Genomic DNA, 21,003 nt, shown 5'->3' on the forward strand with positions numbered 1-21,003 from the left:
TAGAGGTAGAGGCCCTGGCACACTTGCTCTACTGTAGGAACTGTGCTGAAGACAAACCAAGCCACAGAATCTGGTTTTCTAGGCTGGGCCCCACCAAGATTTCCTTCCTCCCAGTCTCACCCCAAATGTACCTTCCTCAGCCCCTTGCTCCTGGCCTCCCAGATAGACCCTTCGGTCAGGTCGCCTCTGCTCCCACCAGGAATCACAGCCATTGTAACAGCAGCCTGCCTGCACCTCTGGGCCTCCAATCTCACCAGAGAGCCAAGGACACCGGGTTCCCAGCCACTACAAATGGGTACGTTTAATTGATGAATTGACTGGGGTTGTCCAGCCACCTGTCAGGGCTGATGAAACGGCAGATTTATAGCAGAAGGTGAATAGCCTCATATTTCTCCCACCTCAGAATGCGAGCTGCTGTCTTCGGGAGTCTGGGGGAGCCAGGGAGGATGAGACAAACCATTCATTTCTGCTTATGGCTCTGACAGGGCGTCGCCATTAGGAAGCATCACCCTCGGGTGTACAACAATCGCATTTTGCACTTATGTCGGGCTCATATTTTACCATCACAAGGCACCTGTCAGCTCAGGATGCAGTGGTCCTTAAATAAGCATCAATTTAGCCTCACCCTGCCAAGAGAAGGGAGTAAGCAAATTCCCTAAGGGGAAACTGAGGCACTGATTGCCAAGTCCTTCAAATCTCAGCTCCGAGCCAAGGTGAAGACTGGGTACAACGGCAGTAGGAAAGTGGCTGCAGTAGCAATGGGTACATACAGATACCCAGAGACAAGAGAGTCGACAAGGGCCTGAGCTCCTTCCTGAAGCTGGCAGGGCCCTGTCGTGGCCTCCATGCTGGGAGCATTTCCCCCTCTCAGACCCTAATTTGAAATCTTCAAAGCAGGACAAATGCTCCAGCCAGCCTGTAGAAGAACAGAGAGGCTGAGATAGCAGAGTCCCGGGATAGAGTGGGTTGGAACCTCCTTCCCCCAAGTGTTCATCCCTCCCCTGCTGGGTGACCCCAGGAAAGCCACCTGCTCTTTCTGAGCCACAGTGCCCTCATTTATAAAAACATGAGAGAGGCAAAAGCCCTGGCCCCATCTTGCCAGCCTTGCTTCCCCATAAGGATGCATACATACAGAGGAGGGACTGGCAGTATGAGTAAGATCTCAGTCCTTCTCAAGGAGTGGAGAAGGTCTGAGGTTACTATGAAGGAAGACCAGGCCATAGCCAGGTACCCCCTAGAATGCAAAGCCCTCCCTGTCCCCAACTTCTCAGCCCACTCCCTTCACCTCTATCCCCCCTTCCCAGGTCCTATCTGACACACCTCTCTGCAGGACACATTGAATAAGCTGAATAGTGTTTCAGGGATAGTGGGAAAAACCCAGACAAGGAAGTGGAAGACAGGAAACTGTTCAATAGCAGGTACAGAGCCAAGCACGGGGAACAGCTGTGAGTGCTGACTGGGACAGGAGCCACAGCAGACAAAGCTTGGGACTGGGGATCTACCCTGCCCCAAGGGACATATCCAACAGGGGAAGATCCAAGGGAAGATCCAACAGGGGGACCAAGTGAAGGTTCACACTCCCAGCCAGCGCAAGCTTCCTCAATGGCACAGCGCAGGAGCCGGCAAGCACTCCGAAGAAGCCATCCAGGCTGGTCCACTGCATGGGTTTGGAGGGAAGAGGCAAAGCCAATTGGCCTGATGCACAAAACCCTTAGTGGTAGGCACAGGGGGTGGGATCAACCCCTGCCAGTGGTGGCAGGTTATTCAAGTTCTTGTAGTGCATAAGCCTGGCTTCATTGCAGCTGGACAACTAGGATCCTGAGGTGTATTGGCATGGTCAGTGGCCCAAATCTTCATAAGACAGTACACTGTGTATCAGGCAGTGGGCCTAGGTCACCAGTCGGGGACATGTTTCCCATTTGATGCCTGCACAAAGGCAGATCTTGCTGGTCTCCTGTTGTAGGTAAGGAGAGAGGTTATTCAAGCACTGCAGCGATGAGGAGTGTGGTCTGGGGTTTTTTGAGGTCTGTACCCACATCTTCCAGAGCCTGTCCCAGTTGGCCAAGCAAAGACAGGAGATCTGGTTTCCCCTACTGTCTCAGGCCCCTCTCCCTATTCTTTCTTCTCTCTGTAGACAGAACCAGACAAATGCACCAAGAGGAGGAAGAGGGGGTCCCTTCATCCACAGAGAGAGAGAGAGAGAGAGAGGGAGGCAGGGAGGCAGATCAGCAGCAAAGCTGCTTCTGGTCAAAGGGAGGAATGGGTTTTTAATAGAAAATGCACGTTGTGGGCTTGCTTGTCGTGTGACAGACTCCGGGACTTAAACCCATTTAATCTTCTCCATCGTTTAACATCGAGCACCACCCTGATGCTGTGTTTCATAAAACAGGCTCCAAATCGCTTGGAGATTAGAAGCATAGAAATAGCACAGCCATATTTTTAAACCAGAAGTTGCCCCCAGGCATTTGGGCTGCCCCCAGGGTCATTGCTGAAACCTAAATATCCACCACCTGGACTCGTTCACTCGCTTGCCTTGCTGTCTACACATCAGGATAACTTTGGTGAAGGAAACCTGACACGGGGGTGGGAGGACAGGTTCCACCCCATCTGCCGGGTTGGAATAGAGGTGTTTGGTGGCAGCAGTGGGGAGGGACTGGCCAGCTCAGGTATCCCCCAAGGTGCACATGGCCTTCTCTCCCTGTGTCCTCATCTCCAGTCATTGTAAATGACAACCCGAGGGGACTGAAATATTAACATCTCACCACCTCCACACGGAGGATGAGTCATTTTGCTTTCCTCCCTTACAATATTTCCTTGTCTCATTTGCTGGACATTTCCTTATGGAGCCTCTGCCTGCACTAGGGGTTTCTACAACACCCTCTCAGAGGCAAGCAAGGGACATCCTTGCCTGGATGAGCACAGCAAGCATGGGGGTGGGGTGGAGAAACAGCGGGACTGCAGAAAACAGGAGAGCAGGAGCCAAAGGTACCCCTCTCTTGCAGGCCTGGGTGCCTCTGGAGGGAAAGCAGCCTTCTTGGTCAACACTGTGTCCAAGGGTATGGCACTGGGTTCTTAGCCACCCCTGTCCCTGCCTCAGTTTCTGCATGTATGAAATGGTGAGACCACCACCTATCTCCAGAGAGGTTTGTGGTATGCATTTCTGTGACTGTTGCTTTAAGTCTTATCATCCTAGCAGGAAGTAGTAGCTATTTGTGGGATGAATGCATCTCATGCAACAACTATTTACTGCTTACCAGTGATGATGAGGATGATGATAGTAGACAATAGGGTTCAGACATTCATATGTGTAAGAATCACCTGGCTATTACTTAAAAAATGCACGATCATAGATCACAGTCTCACCAACCTCTGAAAGAGTGGGAGATCCTAACTACTCTCCACCCTGTCCCCCCACAGACATTAGACAAGCAGATCTGCCATATGGAACAGGATGGGTCTGCTGCCTTCCCAGCAACAGACAGCTTTCCTTGGCCTGACAGACAGACATCCCTGCCGCATCAAAGCACCAGGGCTTGTTGATCAAGCTAATCAGTCACAGTAGTGTGATCGGCAGGGCACAACTAACCCACTGCTGCCTCCAGAGTGCTTCATGCAGATGGGTGCATTTGCAAGGGGTGTGGACTGCATGGACTGCCTGTCCTGGCCTCCACTAGGATGTTCTCACTGTCCAGCTGGGGGAACTGGGCCCAGAAGGGCTGGGCTGGACCCTTTATGGATGAGTCAGTCTAGCCCCAGGAGAGGGAGTTTCTCAAGCAGGCAGCCTCCTGCATTTTCAGGTTGGTATTGTCCTTGGCCAAGGTAGAGCAAAGGGACCAAGGCCCTTGCTTCTGTCCAAGGCTTCTTGGAAAACCTGACATGCCCGTGTCATCCCCTGTCTTCACCATCACCCCTGCCTGTAATGTGCAGCTTCTTTGTAGTGTTTATCTCACACGAGGCATCCTAAGGAGTCCTTGTCTCACATTTTTGTGCATACAATTCTTACAATGGGGCAATTGCTTGAGGTTTCATTTTCCAGAAAAGAAAATAGGTTCTCAGGGGCCGCACAGCCAGACCTGTGTTTCCAACTCGGGCTTCCCTCTCTTCAAGCTGCTCCAAGCACAACTGGCTGCACAGGCCACTTCCGAGGTGTGAGTATGCTGGGGGGTGGTAGTGTTAGAAGATGATAATTCTGAATTATCCAAGCATTCTATGTTTCTTCTTCCATGCATCCCTCCCCGGCTAGATGCCAAGCATTTCCTCCCCGCAACATGGGCAGTGAGCCAGAAGTGCTTCCTGTTTCCGGTCCTGCTCTGCCCTCCAGCATGGCCCATGAGGGTAGCTTGGGACTTTTCTATTTTCTGAGATTCTGAGCACAGACACAGGCCCTGCAAACAACAACCTGAAACCCACACGGTGCAGGCAAGACACAGCTTCCCTGCCATCGGCTCCAGGGAGAAGCTGTGAGCAACAGCTGACAGTCGGCCAGAGCCTTTCATCTTTGGGCCCTTTTGAGACGGGGCTGTCAGGGGAAAGGCCACTGGTGGCCAGCAAGTTCTTTCTAAGGAGCCAGCTCAGACAGCACAGTTGTCCCCGGAGAGTCCTGGATTTAGATTGTTAACGCTTGGGGGGATTTAGGAGATTATTTTCTCCAATCTCTTCCATTCACGAAGTCTAGAGAAGTGGTACCATGTACCCCAGGGACACAGCTAACCAGAGTCCCAGCTCTCTCTGCACAGCTCTTTCCATTCTGGCCAGCTCAGTCTCAGAAGGCCAGCATCCCCAGAACAGAGGGATGAAACGGAGCACCAAGGTGGGGTGTCCAGCAAGGCAGAGGCCGGGGAACTAGGGATGCCATGCACCTAGATCAGGGGCCTAAGAGGGGCAGGTCATCCACCTTGCAAGTGGTCACCTTCATCCTTGCAGCCCCAAAGGTAGCAACCAGCGCAGGGAAGGGAAGGATAACAAGACTGCGGTGGAGACTGGCTCACAGTCAAGATGACTTGTGGAACCAGGGTGGGCTGCCTCACAAAGAAGGAGGCCCCTGCAGCTGGAACAGCTGGAGTGGAGGCAGAGAGCCACAGGGAGGAAGCTGCAGATAGCACTGCGTGTGTTTGGGTGGGGGATAGAGGTCACATCCTTTAAGGTGTCATCCCATCTTTTACCCAGAGCAGTCACTATCACCCAGATCTCCTTTGTCCTCCCCTAAATCAACCTCACCACAACGGCAGCCACCTCTGGGCAGGTCACCCCCATGCACATAGAGTGTCCATGACCCTGGACTCAGCAACAGCCTTTCCAGGGATTCCAACAAATGCAGTGGTCTCCTATGAGTTCACAAAAGGTAAGACTCCAAGCCTGCCTACAGCTCACCCCACCATCAAGAGACTATAGATTCCCGACTCAGACATCAACTCCCTAGAGAGTTGGTCCAGAGAATCGTGGAATAAACTCACTTCTAAGGCCCCAGGAGGACAATGGCCAAGGGCATGGCACAGTAGCAGCAGGCTTCCTCCTACTCCCACCAGCCCTGGGACCATGGGGGAGGGTCTCTGCTGAGCCTGCTCCAGAAGACTGCTGCCAGCCTGGGGCTGTGCCTCATCAGCTGTTCCCCATGATGATGAAAAGCAAAAGCTAGGAAAAATTCTCCAATTGTGGGGGGCCCCGCTGAGGGGGAGACAGCCAGAAACAGCTGTGAGACCTCCATCATTCTGTATGATGAGATGACAGTAATTATACCTTATGCTGCAGCACAGTGTTTATAGGCTAAAACTGGCTTGCTGTGGTTTTTACACGCATGTGTTTATATGCTGCCCCATTCAGTGTACAAAGGGGCATCATGTGATGCAATAACCCCCTCATTCCTCTTGCACATGCCTGGTAATGACTGCTCTGTGGGACAGCTGGGACGAGGGCTGTTTAGGCATTTTGCAGATTAGGAAGTAGAGGCATAGCAACTATGAGGTCACTCACCTAGGTTAGACAGGTCAAGCTTTGTCTTAGAGGTGCAAGGGCCATACTGTTTCCAACACACACACACACACACACCTCTTTAGAATCAGTTTAACAGATATGCAACCAGCCAGCATTTGGATAACTGTTCTAAAAGATGTTTTTCACGAAAAACCATCAGTGCCAGTGTTGTATATGATAAGGGCACACAGAGGAGGGCAGTAGCATCAGGTGTGCTATGGATGCTACCCAAGGCTAGAAAAGGCTAGAAAGGCACAGAAAAGCAACGCTAGATAAGCATCTGTTGTCAGGGCACACAGGCTGCTATACCTGCAGCCCCCTACACTTCCGGAGCCCACAAGCCACAATCTACTGTGGGTGGCACTTGACCTCTAGGTGCCATGCTACTTCTCAGGCTGCCAAGAGTGTTCTCTAAACACAAAACTACCTGAACACAGAGAAGGCTCATGACAGCAGGCAGAGATGTAGACATGGTCAGCTATAGCCACACTGGAGGAAGGGGGGTTGAGGAGCATGAGTGCATGTTCGCGTGCACACACACACACACACTGGGAGTAAGTCTGGGATGGTTCTCCTGTCCATCCTGATAGTGTCCTGAAGGACCATCCCCTGAAGGACCACCCCCAGCCTTCCTTTGACAGATGCAAGACCAGCCTTCGCTTCACCTTCTAATCTAAGTTCAGAGCTAACCTCTGCCCTCCTTGCTTCTTTCCACCATTGCTGCTAAGGAGAAGGCTGGGCTTCCCCAGGGACTTTCAGGCACTTGCATGACTTCAGCTCCCTTGTTGCCTAGTGGGGTGACAGACATAAGGAGCTGATGTCCCCTGTCCTGGCCGCCACTCAGTCTTTCTGTTATGACACAGCCAAAGTCACTTGGTTTGGCCGCAAGTGTGACTCATTAATACAGACTCTCAGGACAGAGAGTCTGATAGTCCAGTTTGGGAAAGGAGCAGGAGGAGGAACATGGAGGCAGAGGGCAAAAATCAGAAAAGAAAAAAGAAAAGGCAAGGCAAGGAGAGGCCTACAGTTTATTGAGTAGTGACTGTTCTGCCTACTTCAAATGCCTGGTTTCCTTTTATCCCATTTCATAGCTGGAGAAAGTGAGTCGGAGAGGTGTAAAGGCCTATGGCCAGGAAATGCAGAGTTGGAATATCAGTGAAGGGTTTGCCTTGACTCCCAGTCTCCACCACACCAGTGGGTTGCGATCTTCTTTATGCTGCCACATATAGAACAAGTGAAAGCTCTAGTTGAAAAAACCTGGGTGGTCTTCCCTTCCATGCCCCGGCTGTCCCCTAAGGTTCTGCCTAACTCCTTGGAGCCCCACGTGGCCTCCTTCAGAGACCTCTGTAGGCTCCAGGGACTGGCATCCTCCTGCAGTGGTTGCTGGGCAGAAAGACACCAGTGAAAACCTTGTGGCTGCACCTGCCTGGGTGGGATTTGCACAGGGCCTGGAAACAGAGACAAAGGCATTCTGGTGATCACACTCTCACCTCGGGCCTCCCAACCAGCTGGCTCCCTGGCATGGGGCACTCAGCTCTCCCAAGGCACCTGCTCTTTCAGCCTCACCCCCAAACTCTACACAGCCTTCCTTGGATGACCAGTAGTGCCCACCTCCTCGGTGCTCCTGTCAGGATCACCCCACCTGACCATGGTGAAATAAAAAGGTCTTTTTCTGATCTCTCGAAGGCCACAACTGACCCCCCTTAACCTCCACCCAGATGCTGCTACAGAGCTGGGAAAGTGACAAGAGATTCCTACTTTGCTTCTGTTTGCCCCTGGCCACAGGGCTCTATACATCTGCTGCCTCCATTCTGGGAGGTTCACTCACCAGGATTCCTATAGCTGGGGTGTCCCTCTCTTCATCCTTTTCTTCTTCCTGCAGCATCAGAGGAAAGATGCTCACTCTAAGTTTTCTCTGCCTTAGGAGGGGGTCTCTTCCTCTCACCCTATCCCAATAGTGCCAGTGTCACCGTCTGCACTGGTAAGAGAGGATGGGAGTTCCAGGGCTGCTTTGTCATATGATGACCTTGGGGATGGAGTCCCTTCACTCAGGGTCTAATTCTCTGAAGCAAGACAGAAGCGCCATCCCTGACCCGAGTCCTCCCCCATGTCCTGCTCCTTCCACACGCTGGTAATGTCACTGGTTGGCTGCGACTGAGACCCCTAGATCAAGATGCTACTTACTGAGGGTAAGGCTCTGGGCCTGCTTAGGGGAACATGCAAATCAATATGCAAATCCCATGCAAATGTAAGGTCTACTCTTGGGTTCCTGGCACCTTGCCACTTCTGCTGCCTGTAGCTCACCCCATTGAGGCACCCGAGTACCAGCTAGAATCTGCCAAGTTCGGGGTACTGGCGGGGGCACTTCCCCCTCTCAGTTACTTCCAAGATTTCCAAGAAACACATCCCCTGATATTGAATGCAAGAAGAGGACCCATCCAGCCAGAGCCTCCTACCCCCAAAACAGAGTTCTTGGAATCCCCACTCTCTTCATGCACAAAGTCAGCCTTTGCCACAACAGGACAGAGCAGTATGGAAAGCCCAGAGACACGGAGTCTGTGGGCCTGAAGTCGGCACCTCTCTCCAGATGACTGTTCCTGGGTCTGGGGGGCTCCCAACCTGCCTGTTGGGGCGCCATCACAGATCCAAACCATTCCTCCCACTCCAGGTGGCCTGCCCATTTCCTCTCTGTCCAGCAGCCTCAGGAAACTGAGCCTTCCAGGCTGGGGGCCTGGATGTGCTCAATTTCAGCACCGTCTGGGGTCAACGGCTCACTCGCTCTGCATTTCTAATTGAGTTCCCCTAGCTGCTGCAGAACCACACTAGAGGCACCACACTAGAGGCGGCTGGCTTGGCTGCCCAGGGATGCGAAGCATCAAGACACCTGCCCCACTCCATCCTCCCTCACATCCTTCCAGGAAGTGGGGGCTTCCCTTCCCAACATCAACCAGCCCTTTGCCTGCCTGCCTGCCCTAAGCTGTGTTTGCCATTTTCAGGTTTTACAAACACATTTTCCCAGTACACTCTACCACCCCCCCCCATTTAATTAGATGCTGAGCGGAGTTAGAGATTTTGTTAATGGCCTGACGAAGGCTTTTAATTTGATCTTCTCAAGAGAGGACTGTGGGTCCCCATCAGAGAGGTTGGGGTAGGAAATGAAAAAAAAAAAAAAATCAGTGCAACCCATTATTTTGGCTTTTAGAAAACGGGAATTTTAGTGCTGGGGAAGCTTGTTCTTTTACACAGTAAAATGCAAATGCAGGCAACACAGATGCTGGCACGCTGGATCTGACAACGGAGACAGCCTCGCCGGGGTTCGTCTGGCTGCCCAAACCTGGATTTGTTTGGGCAATAATAAGGAGGTTATTAGAGATTCAATAACTGATTATTAAGACACCTTCCCAGTTTAGTTCTAGGGAATCAGTCTGGGCTCAGGATTCATCAACAAAAACAAAAACAAAAAACAGAAGAAGAAAAAGAAAAAAAAATCTTCAGAGAGAAATAGAAATAACAGAAGCTTAAAACACATTCAATAACTGCTTAATTCCATCCAGAGGACGCTCTATCTCGCCCCGTTTTCTTCTCTCTCTGCCTCCTCCCGCTCCTCACAGATGGACGTACAAATTATTGCAAGAGGATATTGTTTTCTGTAACAGGCTAGAACATTCGCATTTACATTTTCCTTGGTGCCGGCGGGGGTGACTGGCAAACGGAGAGAAAATACACCCAGCTCCATCTTTCCTGCTCTCCGCATCGCATCTTCCCCAAGCCACCTCCGCCTCCCCTCTACCATCCACCCCAAGCTGAGCAGGCCCCAGGGACCAGCCTGGTACCTAAGGCCCAATTAGGGCACCCAGGCAAAGAAAGGACCGCCTGGCAAGGAGCCCTGGCGCCCAGCCCCACAGCCGCCACCACTGTCACTGCCACCGCCATGGCTGCGGGAGCCTGTGGGTTGCAGGCAGGGAGAACCAGGGTCCTGCAGACCCCAGGGCCCAGGAGGACTGCCATACCTGGCACCTCCAGCCACCCTGCCGCCCCCCCAATCCCTGGGCAAGAGGAAAAGGCTCTTGCCCAGATGACTGTCCTGTTGCCTCCTGGGCCCTTCTCCACCCCCACCTCCATCTGCTCCCTCCCTATCAGATAGCCGGTGCTTCATTTATTCATGCAGGGCTCTGGGAGGGGAGAGGGGAGTGTGCTTCAGGTATTTATTGGGGTGAGGGTTATCTATCTCTGGATGTGTGTTTGAGGGAGCCAAGACTGGGGGAACCAGGCCAGTAGGGACACCAGCCGGACAGGAATGTGGTGGTGGCTGTTGCGACCTCCACTTCTTGGCCTGACCAAATGGGAAAGGGGGTGGGAGGTAGAGAGAGGGAGGAGGGAGAGAGAGAGATGGAGAGAAAGCTGCTTCTCACCTTATGTATTTTTAATATTAATGTAATTAAAGCTGCAAGCCCAGGCAGCCTGCGGGGGCGGAGGGAGACAGGAAGAGCCTGGAGAGAGAGAAACTGGGGTGTGCACAGGGGTGGGGGCAGTGAAGAGGAGGCCAGCACCCCCCATCTGCTGGGTGGGGTATGGGACGTTGAGGGGGCATCGGGTTAAGCAATCTGGTCCAGCCTTGGCTTGTAAGGGGTCTGAGAAACTCCATTACTTTGTCGGGCGATTCACAGGCCACCCCTTGCCCTATATTGGCCACCCCAGCCAGTCCCAGGGCTTTGGGTGTCTGCTTGGGGCAAGGGTCGTCTACACACAAGACTTAAACTCCTGCCTCCGGGAAGGAGAGGGCGCTGGTGAGGAAACACCAGACCCCTACACCGGCCCCAAGCCAGGCTGGTTTGCCCTTCCCGGTCGCCCAAGGGTCAGGAGTTGCCGTTTCGTCCGAGAGCGATTGCCAGGGGGAAAGGGTGGCAGAAGCGCCCCGCTTCTCCGGGTTGCTGAGGAGAAAAGTTGGAGAGCTGAACAGGTAAAGCCGAGCTAGCTCCGAGTGCTCCGGCACTCAAGGGCGCGGGAGTTTGACCGCCTTATCTCCCTCCATCTGCGCGCCCCGAGGGCACGTCCTCCGCTATAACCGCCTGGAACTCTGGCCGCCAGCGCCAACTTGATCCCGCATCGGTGACCCCACTGCCTTGGCTTGCTCTTGTCCGTCCCCCTGCCAACCTCCCGGCCCTTGCTACTTCGCAGATCACGCGCGCGACACCCCAGCCGCAGGTCTGGACATGCCGGACACCTGGACACACCCCTAGCAACCCCTTTTCTCCCGGGAGAGGGGCACGCCCCCCTGCCCAGACCGACGACTTGACCCCAGGTCCAGCTGGCCTGGCACCCAAACGAAGAATCTCGCACCTTGGGTCGCGCTGCTTTGGGTGGGTGGCCACCCTCGCCGGCGGCGGCGGCGGCGCAGCAATGCTGGGGTTAGCGCCCGGGGCAGAGAACTGGGGTGGGGCTGCGGGAGGGAGTCCGATGGGTTTGGACATCAAACTTGCTCTCCGAGGGGCACCAGCTCTCGGGAACAGCCCCCACCACCACCACCACCAAACCCTGCCCGCGCTGCAGGGAGCCAAGGAAGTGGACAAGCGCCAAACGGTGCGCCCGCATTCGCGCCAGGGCGAGCACTGGGGCGGCCAAGGGGTGCGCAGTGGAAGGAGTAACCGGCCGAGTCCGAGGGCCGAGTAAGAAAGGACTCCTCGGTAAAGAGTCACGGCTCGAGGACCCCTGGACTCGGAAGGCACCCCGGGGTCCCAGCGCCACCAAGCCGCGGGAAGCGAGCCCGGGGCCGGAGGAGCGATCCAGAACAGACCCGCGGCCCTGTCAGGAGCGAGGGATGAGGGGTCTCCCTCGCCACCACCCTTACAGGCTCGCCCCAAAACACGCCAGGCGCCGTGGCTGGCGGGGCGGTCCCGGGCTGTGACTCTCCGCTGACCCCTCTCTGGGCGCTTGCTCCACCCCGCTGCGACCCACCAGGGTCCGTGCACCGAAGCCGGTTCCCGAGGCACCTGGCCCGCCGGACACCCCGCCTCGCCTTCCGCGCGCGCCCGGGTCCCGCCGCCTCCGCCGCCCGCAAGGGGCTCACCTTTGTGTAAAGAGTCCAGGAGCAGGAGGAAAGTTACCAGCCACATGCCATAAAGAGGCCCTATTCTCCGGGGAGGTGGTCCTGTGGCCGGCCGTGCGGCAGCGCCTCTCCCCCGCTCAGCGCGCTCCCAGCCGCCCGCACTCGCCCCGCTCTCTCTGCTCCTCAGCCCAGCGCTCGGCGGCGGCGGCGGCTCCTCCCTCCTCGGCTCCCCGGCTCCTGTCATCCGCGGGGCTGGGCCAGGCGGCCGCTCTCCCCGCCTCCCCTCCCCCCACCCCGCTGCACCCCAGGAGGCCAGCGTCCGCGAGAGCCCCCACACCAGGAGACTTCCCTGGGGCCCAGGGAGGGGACAGGAACCAGGAGCAGACGCCCCGACCCGGGTTCACCTTTTGAAAGACCAGAGGTCCTTTGACCCATGGTTTGGGCGCCTGAGCTGATATGCAGACTTGCGCCAGGCACATGCCAAGGGTCACGCTTGAGCCAAGGATGCCCGTTCCTCCTAGACCACTCACAGAGGGCAGTTGAACCCTGTCTGTTTTGGATTCCTTTAAGCCCCGTTGGAGGGGAACACTTGGGTGCTTTGGGTAAAATCCAGTCTAGAGTCTTGAGGAGAGAGAGGGTGTTACTCGCCACTCTCAAAGCTAAGACTTCCTGTTCCTGCACCCCGCCATGCATGGTCCCTCAAGCTGCCCCCTGGAGACCCCCAACCTCAGCCCAGCCCCTTTCCAGTACCGGCCAACATTTTCCTTAGCACTGGGCACCCCGTGGCCACTTCCACATTCATTTGTAGTGAAGTTTCATGACTGCTCCACCTGTGTGGCTTCCTCCTTCTCCACCCCACCCCCCAAGCTTTCTTACCCAGCAGTAATTGGCTGGTTCTTCAGACTCATCGTCGGTATACAATAAGCATTGAGTGGGACTTGAGTGAGGACACCTTGCCAGTTTCAAAAGGAATGTCAGCACCTGCTGTGTGCCAGGCACTGGGTTAGGCATCAGAGGACAGAGACAGCTTGGAAAAGGTGATGGGCAGAGTTGGCAAACCCTTTTGTTTTATTTCCAAAATAAAGAGCTCCATAGACCCAGAAAAGGGGGTTACCACAGCCCTGGGAATGGACTGTAAACTAGTGTGGGGGCTCCTCTTGTCTGTGGGGGTCACAGAGGTCTTTTTGGAGGTACCTTGGCATGTGGTGTTGCCTGGACACAAAATGGACCCAGTTCTCAAACTATGAAGGAAGGAAGCGGGCTGCTTTTTAGCCCCAATTCATTCAAGAAGATCATTTACTTACCCCAAAATATTCTCTTCTAAATCGAGGCATGAGAGCTAGGCCTCCTCATTCCTAGATTTTGGTTTTGTCAGATCTCCAGAAATTGTAAGCAGATTCTGAACAAGGTGTACTCGAAATGCAAAAGGTGCCATTTTAAACCATGTCCTGAATTCTGTCACCATCTCAAAGGGCAACCCCACACCCATCCAACAGCAACCCACCAGCCCCTCCCCTACCCCACATTCTACTTTCCATCTGTGAATCTGCCTGTTCCAGGTCACTTACAATTAGTGGAATTTGTTTTTGTTTTATCCTTTGATGTTTCACTTTGCATCATGTTCCCAAGGTCCATCCATGTTAGGATAAGTGTCATGGTGTCACTCCCTTGTAGAATTGAGTAGTACTTTCTGTGGTGTGCACTCCAGGTGTTTATCGGTTCATCCCTCCCTGAACTCTTAGGGGGATCTCCACCTTTCAGCTGTCAGAAATAATGCTGCCATAACACAGTTGCACAGACACCTTCTTTGCGCCCCTTTGGGATGTGTGTTGTGCAGTGGTGCTGCAGGATCAGAGGGTGATTGTTTTTGTTTGAATTTTGTGAGGACTTGCTGGGCCCATTTACTTGTTATTTCTATTTAGTGCCTTGACAATTTTAAGGGCAGCTGCTCCAAGTCATTCTTACACTATTGCTGAAGCATTATCAGTCATTTTTTATCTTTCTAATTTTTTTTTTCATTTTATTTGAAAGGCAAAGAAACAGAATAGCAGGGATCTCTCCTCTGTTGGTTCACCCCCAAAAAGCTACAACAGCCAGGGTTGCACTGGGCTGAAGCCAGGAGCCTGGAACTCAATCTGCCATCCGATTCCTCTTGGTGCCTTCCAGGGTGTACAGCAGCAGGAAGCTGGAGCAGCAGCTGAGAAGCCAGGAACTCTGATGTGCGAGGGCATTTACATGGGTGAGGAAAGGAATGCAGAGCTTGTCACGGTCATTGACAAAAACAGCTTGAACTCAGGTCTCCTGCTTCTGGAGCTTAGCTCCATGAAGTTCAACATGTTTGCACTTGAGATCGTGGCACCTGTAAACACAGACCTAGGACAGATACAGGGGTGTGTGGAGTGTGCAGCCCCATCCTCAGAGAGGAACAGCTGTGAACCCTCCTGGCATCATGGCCCATGGATCTTCTGAGCCACGGTCCCATCATGTTCCTTCCCTTCCAACGGAGATGATCATGAAGAGGAATTCAGTTATTTGAAACTAAGCCTGGGCAACCCAGAGCACCTGGCCAGGCCAGGCCTAAAATAGACGACTAAGTCAGACAGGGCCAAAGGGGCTGCTGTCTGCTGGGAGAGGACAGGGTCAGAGCAGGCCCCAGGGTAGCAGCACAGCTGTTCCAGCTCCAGGCCATGCACTCCGGAAAGAGAACAGGATGGTGCTTTATCCGCTCACCTAAGTCCCCTCCTGACTACACTCTGGCTGTCCCCTGGAGAGGAGCCATACCTGCAGTTCTAGAGGGGCGAGCAGACTCCAGGGCTCCCTTCAGCAAGAGCAGGCATTAGAGTCCATGCAGAGCCGAGCTCCGTCCAGCTCTGCTCCTTGCCAGCATGTGTACCCAGCCTCAGCTCCCTCACCTGTAATACATGCACAGTTCTCACCTCCCCCTCAGAAAGTCCCAGCAGGAATTAAACAAGTCCAGCAACTAGTGCATGGGAACAACAGGTGAATATCATGGAAGTCACTGATTTGGCTTCCAAAAATCTTGAGCCTGGGAAAGAGCTCTGCTGGGGGTGTGTTGGGCAACATCCTGCACTCCTTCTGTGACAAGGCCAGAGCCAAGGAGCTGAGAATATGGGTGTGAGTCCAGAGACACATAGGAGGTGCACCTGAAGGTGGGAGAGGCTGTGGAGATGGCTCATGAGAGAGTGACCTGGAAGCAGATAACCCTTTGGTGTTCTCTTTCAATTTCCCAGGTTTGGCTCCTCCTTTGTGTTTAGGAAGACATCTCGGAAGATGACAGCTTGGCTCGGATGTGTTCAGAAGCCACCCCACCCCCATCTTCATTGGGATCTGTGCAGTGGGCAGTGGAGCAAACAAGATCAGGAATCCCAGCCAGTGTTCTCCAAAGGAAGAGTGAGATTTGATTGGGGAGAGTCCAGGAGCCTGCTGCACCCATGCCCAGGGTGAACCCTGACCAGCTCCTGCACGATCTCCCAGGTTGCTTTATTTGGATTTAAAAGAAAAGAGGGGGAACAGCTCCTCGTCCATCCAAAGTCAGATGGAAATACTTCCACCCACATCCAAATGTGTGCACACCAGAGTGAGAGCAAACAGAGTCCCCCAGGCAGACATTGCTGTGTGCAGGTAAACATAAACACTTACAGGCAGGCACACCTGTGCTGCAGCTCAGTTTGAATGCACTCCAAAATCCTGCTCTGGCACTTGGGTACAGGCCCGAATTGGGGGGGAAAAGGCCTCGGATCTGTGTGAGTCATGTGGACACAGGAGCGCACCAGCCCTTTGGAGCATTGGTTTCAATACTTTATTTAAAGCATCAGAACAGTGGGCAATGAGCCGGCTCTTTTACTGCATTTTCTTGGTTTTCCGTTTCTGTGCTTCGCAAAGCCAGTTGAAGCTGCCACACGGAGTCACTGGAAGGTGAGCCCTCTCCAATTCAGGTTAATCATGGATATTTATAAGGATATTATTTTGCCATGTTATATTAAGATGAGAGCCGTCATGAGAAACAGCAGATGTTTTTATTGTTTCCTCCAAACAATAAGCTTATATATCTTGGATTATTTTTCTTCCAAAACAAAACAAAAGCGTAGAATTATTTTCTCAAAGACTGCATATATGTTCTGAACATTATTTGACAATTTCAGGAAAAATACGGTTTTTTCAGGAATCAATACTGAATCAGGTGAATGTTAAACTCTTAACATTTGGGGTTACAATGCTAATTTGTGATTGACCTTCTTGGTACTTATTGATTTTAGGGAGGGAACAGAGCCACAAGGATTTCTCTGTTTAGTTTTTCAATTAGTGATTGGTTTTAACCTTCGCAGAAAGCACCCCAGCCTCTGAGGGAAAAATCCTGAGTTCCAGTACCTCCATGGCCAGCCTTGGGATTTTGGCCAAGTCACTTTTATGTTTTTGGACCTCAATTTCCTCAGAAAAGTGAGAGGGGGCAAACTATCAGGACCACCTATCAGAAGGACAGGGTAAAACGCATCCAGCCTGAGCCTGCACCAGGAGGTGTGTGCCCTGGTCTGTGCCGTGAATGTGTGGATGCTCTTGGCAGCAGGTGAAAAAGCAGAAATGCAAGTTCTCATGCTGAAAAACTCCAAAGCAAACAAGCAGCCAGGAAAAGTCACACAGTGCCCACAGGTTTTGCTTCTGGTGCCTCCGTATACACCTGGACAACTGCCCTCTGCATCACACACAGACTTTGGCACCCAGAGGGAGAGATGATGGTGTGGTTCAGCTGACGCGGTTGCATGTTAGACCAGGATTCTGTATATTTAACTTAGATGATGGCCTGGCATTTCTTGCCACTTATCCTAACCATACTCTACATGAAAACATCATTGGAGTTTAGGGTTTCCTATAGCCCTTAGTTTCCTGCCGCTGCAAGGGCTCGCTGGGAGCCCCATTGCCCTTGTTTGAGGCCACTGTCTGAGCAGTATCTCCGGACAGGTTGGGCAGGGGTTGTAGAGGGCCCTAGCAAGGCTGCACAACTATAACCTTTCTCCTGCTATTTTTTCTTGTTGTTGTTTTCAAGTTTAATCAGCTAACTTATTTGAAAGGCAGAGTGATGGACAGGAAGGAGATCTTCCACAGACAGATTCATTCTCCAAATGTTCAAAATAGCTGGGGTGCACTAGGCTGAAACCAGGAGCCAGGAACTCCATCCAGCTCTTTCACATGATCAAAAGGACCCAGGGTATGCGTTAGCAGGAAGCTAGGACAGAAGCAGAGCAGCTGGGACTTCTCAACCAGGCACTCTGAGATAGTATGTGTATGTCTTAAGCGGCTGCTTGACTCACTGCCCCACAGTGCCCACCCCTCTCGCCCTGCTCCTTCTCAACTCACAGCTCTGAAATTGAGCATCAGCATCCATGAAGTCTGAATTCTATGGAGCTGGAGGTCAGAGCCACGTTTCCCTTTAGGGAAGAGGATGAGGTGGCTACGAAGGAATCCAGAGAGAGGAAAAAGGGAAAGTTTAATGAGTAGGAATACCCTTCGCTGGCTAACGCAGTTACCTTGCTCAGCTTGACCCATGGGATGCTCACAATGAGTGTGTAAAATTTTATGTAGTCTCTGCACATTATTTTTAATTTCTCTCTCTCTCTCTCTCTTTTTTTCTCAAGCCCCCAGTGTTTCCTTCTCCTATTGAGCCTTCTTGTTTAGCCAGGCCTGGCCGAATAGACTGCCTCTGGGTCTGCCTGGCCCGTGGCTCTCCTGGACTGGGGCTGGTTATGCACACGTGATTTTAACCCTTTGCATCTGTACCTGCAGGTCCCCCTAGCTGGTACCTCCTTGCACCAGGGGAGCACTCAGTGAGTGCTGATTGAGTGGTGAGACAGATTTGGTCCCACAAGGTCGCCCAAGCCTGATTACAGCCACACGTGTCCTTTCACTGCCATCAGAGCACACGCTGCTTTGAACTTCTCTGCTGAATGTTCCCAGCCTCCAAGGATGGTGGAGCCTGTGTGAAGCAGTCTTGACGAACACCTGCTGGGCCTGCACGGCTGCCACCCTCATCATCGTCTGCATGGCTTCCTTCCATTTCTGATCTTAGCCAAACACACAGATAGTGCTGGGATGGTTATGCTCATGACAGAGGTGACCACAAGGAAGCTTCCAGGACAGAATTTACAAGGATAGCAATAAAAACTTAAGCTTCAAGATCCCTTGAGGGCCCCGACCATGTTCCTGTGGTCGGAGATGACTGGAAAATGTGCAAGATAGGAGGTTATCAGCTGCCTCTCTTATCTGCTGCCTTCCCAGGGGGCCTGGAGGGGCACTTGTAGTTCTGCCCTGGCTTGGGGCTAGTCATGTGTGAGTGCAGGTGACAGGTCCCAGACTCCTCCAGTATAGGACACAGCTGGTAGAGATGCTCTTTCCACCCCCTGGCCCACTCACCAGGCCAAAGGACACCAGGCTATAGGACTGGAGGTGTCTGGGAGGTGGCAGGGGGTGGGGCAAGATGAACTGCTTGCAGGTAAGGGTGTCTAACAGGCAAGAAGCAGGATTAAGCCGGCTGTCCAGATTCTGAGAACTCCGCGGCATCGGTCAGTTCATCCAGGATTTGTTGCAATGACTTTCGGTCATCTTACGCTAATAATCATATTTATACATAATTTTCTAGTCCTTAAGGAGGCTCTGGGCTACACTCCAGACCCTGCAAAACCTGAATGCATCCCAGGAATTCTCCTTGGGTTCCTCTGAGGAAGTGGAGCTGGGCCCAGCTCGGGTTTGCTGGATGCTGTCCAAGGCTCTTCTCCTGCCTCTGGGACCTTAGTTCTGTGTGTAAACTGCCCATTTGTACAACGCTGTGCACACGGAAGTTATTTCCAAGTGCATGTCTGCCTTGAAAAGATTTTTTTTGTCCATGGTGACAAGGAAATCAATGCTCTGGTCCATAGTCATGACCTTGACTTGGGTGACAGAAATCTCATTCTAGGACATCTGGCCTTGTCACCATAAGTCTGACATGTTGTTCTCTATACAGGAGGGTCTTGTGGAAGCCCCAGCCACCTGTACCACCACTCTGCAGGAGTGTCCTTCCCGTGACAGACCACCAGCAAGGACCACTGAGATGCCCATGAAGCCCAAGAGGCTGGGGCGGGTGCTGTGGGGCAGCTGGCTGGGATGTCCACACCCCCTACTAGAGCGGTGGTTCCAGCCCAGGTTCTCTGCTTCCATAGCACCCCTGATGCTGTGCCTGGGAGCTAGCAGCTGAGGCCTCAAAGTACTTGGATTCTTGTCACCCATGTGGGAGACCCAGATGGTGTCCCTGGCTCCTGGCTTTGGCCTGGCCCAGCTCTGGCTCTTATGGCCATTTGGGGGTCTGAACCGGCAGGTGCAAGTTCGATCTGCCTTTCAAATAAATTAAGTGTGTGTGTGTGTGTGGGGGGGTATCTATTAAAATCCCAAGAGTCTATAGAATATACCAGTAAGTCCTTCAGCCACTCCGAGCAGAAGACTACACAGCCCAGAAATTCCACCTGTTGGATGTCAAAGTCACAGAAACAGGAGTTGCCCGAGTATGTTGTGGGCAGCAAAGTTGAACAGGGGCCCCTGTAGAGCCCATGGAAAGTGTCAACACCCACCACCTCCTGCCCTGGCCCCGCCTCACCCTCAGGCTTGCTACACACCCCAAACAGGTACATCACAGTCCTTGGTTAAATGCTACCAGGGCCAAGGGCTCTCTCCCCACCCAGAAGTAGTAGCTTAGGACCATGCACACACACTTTTTTTTTTTTTTCTGGAGCCCAGAACCGCTTGGCCTTGTGGACATCACAGGAAGTGCTTGATCTCTGCCAGACCGCTGCAGATACCACCGACACCCTGCCGCCTCCCTTTGCCAGGATGAACAAGTAGCCTCTCTGTCATGATCTTGGCTTACACTCAACTTGGGCCTTGTCTCCCCAAGATGGGCAAGGTCTGAGCCACACTGAACTCAGGAATTAACACCCCAGGTGGATGTGTGGCCTTCTCCTACCATCACCTGAGGTTTTGTCAGCTCTTTCCCATGAACTACCATGGGGCTGGCCTCCTCAGCCCTGTGGCCCTGGCACGGGTTACCTGTGAAGGAAACATGAACCCCATTGCGTGTTGAATGTTGGCAGATCACATGGTATCTTGGGCCAGATGGCACCGCCCACCTACACACACTGGGAGAAGCAACTAAAGTGCAACAGTAGAAGTCCCAGCTCAGCCACTAGTCCCCATCCCAGGGTTACAGCCAGAGGTCCTAACTTCAGGCCACCCTGGTCTTGAAAAAGCCAAGTACCTTTGGCAAACTTAATCTTTCTAACCAACCCATTATAAAAACAGAAAGCTCTAATGTGACATTTCCTAAGTATTTCATGAGCAGATCATGGGGGAATCAGAAATGAATGGTCAAACAGGCTTGGCAAACCAAAGATCAATAGGATTTCTTCCCAGAGCCTTTTGTCCATGGCCCTGGTGATTTTCCGAGTGATGGAGCAGTGTCAGGTACTTGGGGACAATCAGTTTCTTCCTTCTTGTGTTCTAAACATCCTATCCTTTTGCTGCTTCTGGCCCACAACTGACCCAGAGGAAGCACAGCATGGTGGTCACTCATCCCTTTAGCGAGTTTGTCCCCAGCCCTATGCAGAGTACTCCAGATCCCTAGAGAGTCTAGGGCATGGAGCCCTAGGTACACAGAGGGAGGGCTGAGGCCCAGAGCCCCTGCTAGCCTGCTCTGCCCAAGTCGGGCTGTCTGTGCACTTGGCCTACCCTGCACCCCGTCCACCCCTACCACCCAGGTAGGTGCTAGGTCCCTGGAAGACCTTCAGTTCATTTTTGGTCAGATGAAGACATGGCGCTCTTGGGTGGAATCCGTGACCTTTTTTTTTAATTATTTTTAAGATTTATTTTGATTGGAAAGGCAGATTTACCTAGAGGAGAGACAAAAAGAAAGATCTTTCATCTGCTGGTTCATTCCCCAAGTGGCC

The 21,003-nt window shown here is 52.8% G+C and overlaps 1 protein-coding gene across 1 annotated transcript in view; it reads right to left on the reverse strand.

The window, feature by feature from the left end:
• DSCAML1 (DS cell adhesion molecule like 1) overlaps positions 1-12,260 on the reverse strand; it is a 302,952-nt gene extending 290,692 nt beyond the window's left edge. Inside the window, exon 1 of the mRNA XM_040977288.1 lies at positions 12,038-12,260. Within this exon, the coding sequence (XP_040833222.1) occupies positions 12,038-12,260 (223 nt within the window). The remainder of the gene's footprint in view (positions 1-12,037) is intronic.
• Positions 12,261-21,003: the final 8,743 nt, after the last annotated feature.

Source organism: Ochotona curzoniae, unplaced genomic scaffold (assembly GCF_017591425.1).
Source record: "Ochotona curzoniae isolate NIBS_2020 unplaced genomic scaffold, NIBS_Ocur_1.0 contig_2723, whole genome shotgun sequence".
Lineage (NCBI taxonomy): Eukaryota > Metazoa > Chordata > Mammalia > Lagomorpha > Ochotonidae > Ochotona > Ochotona curzoniae.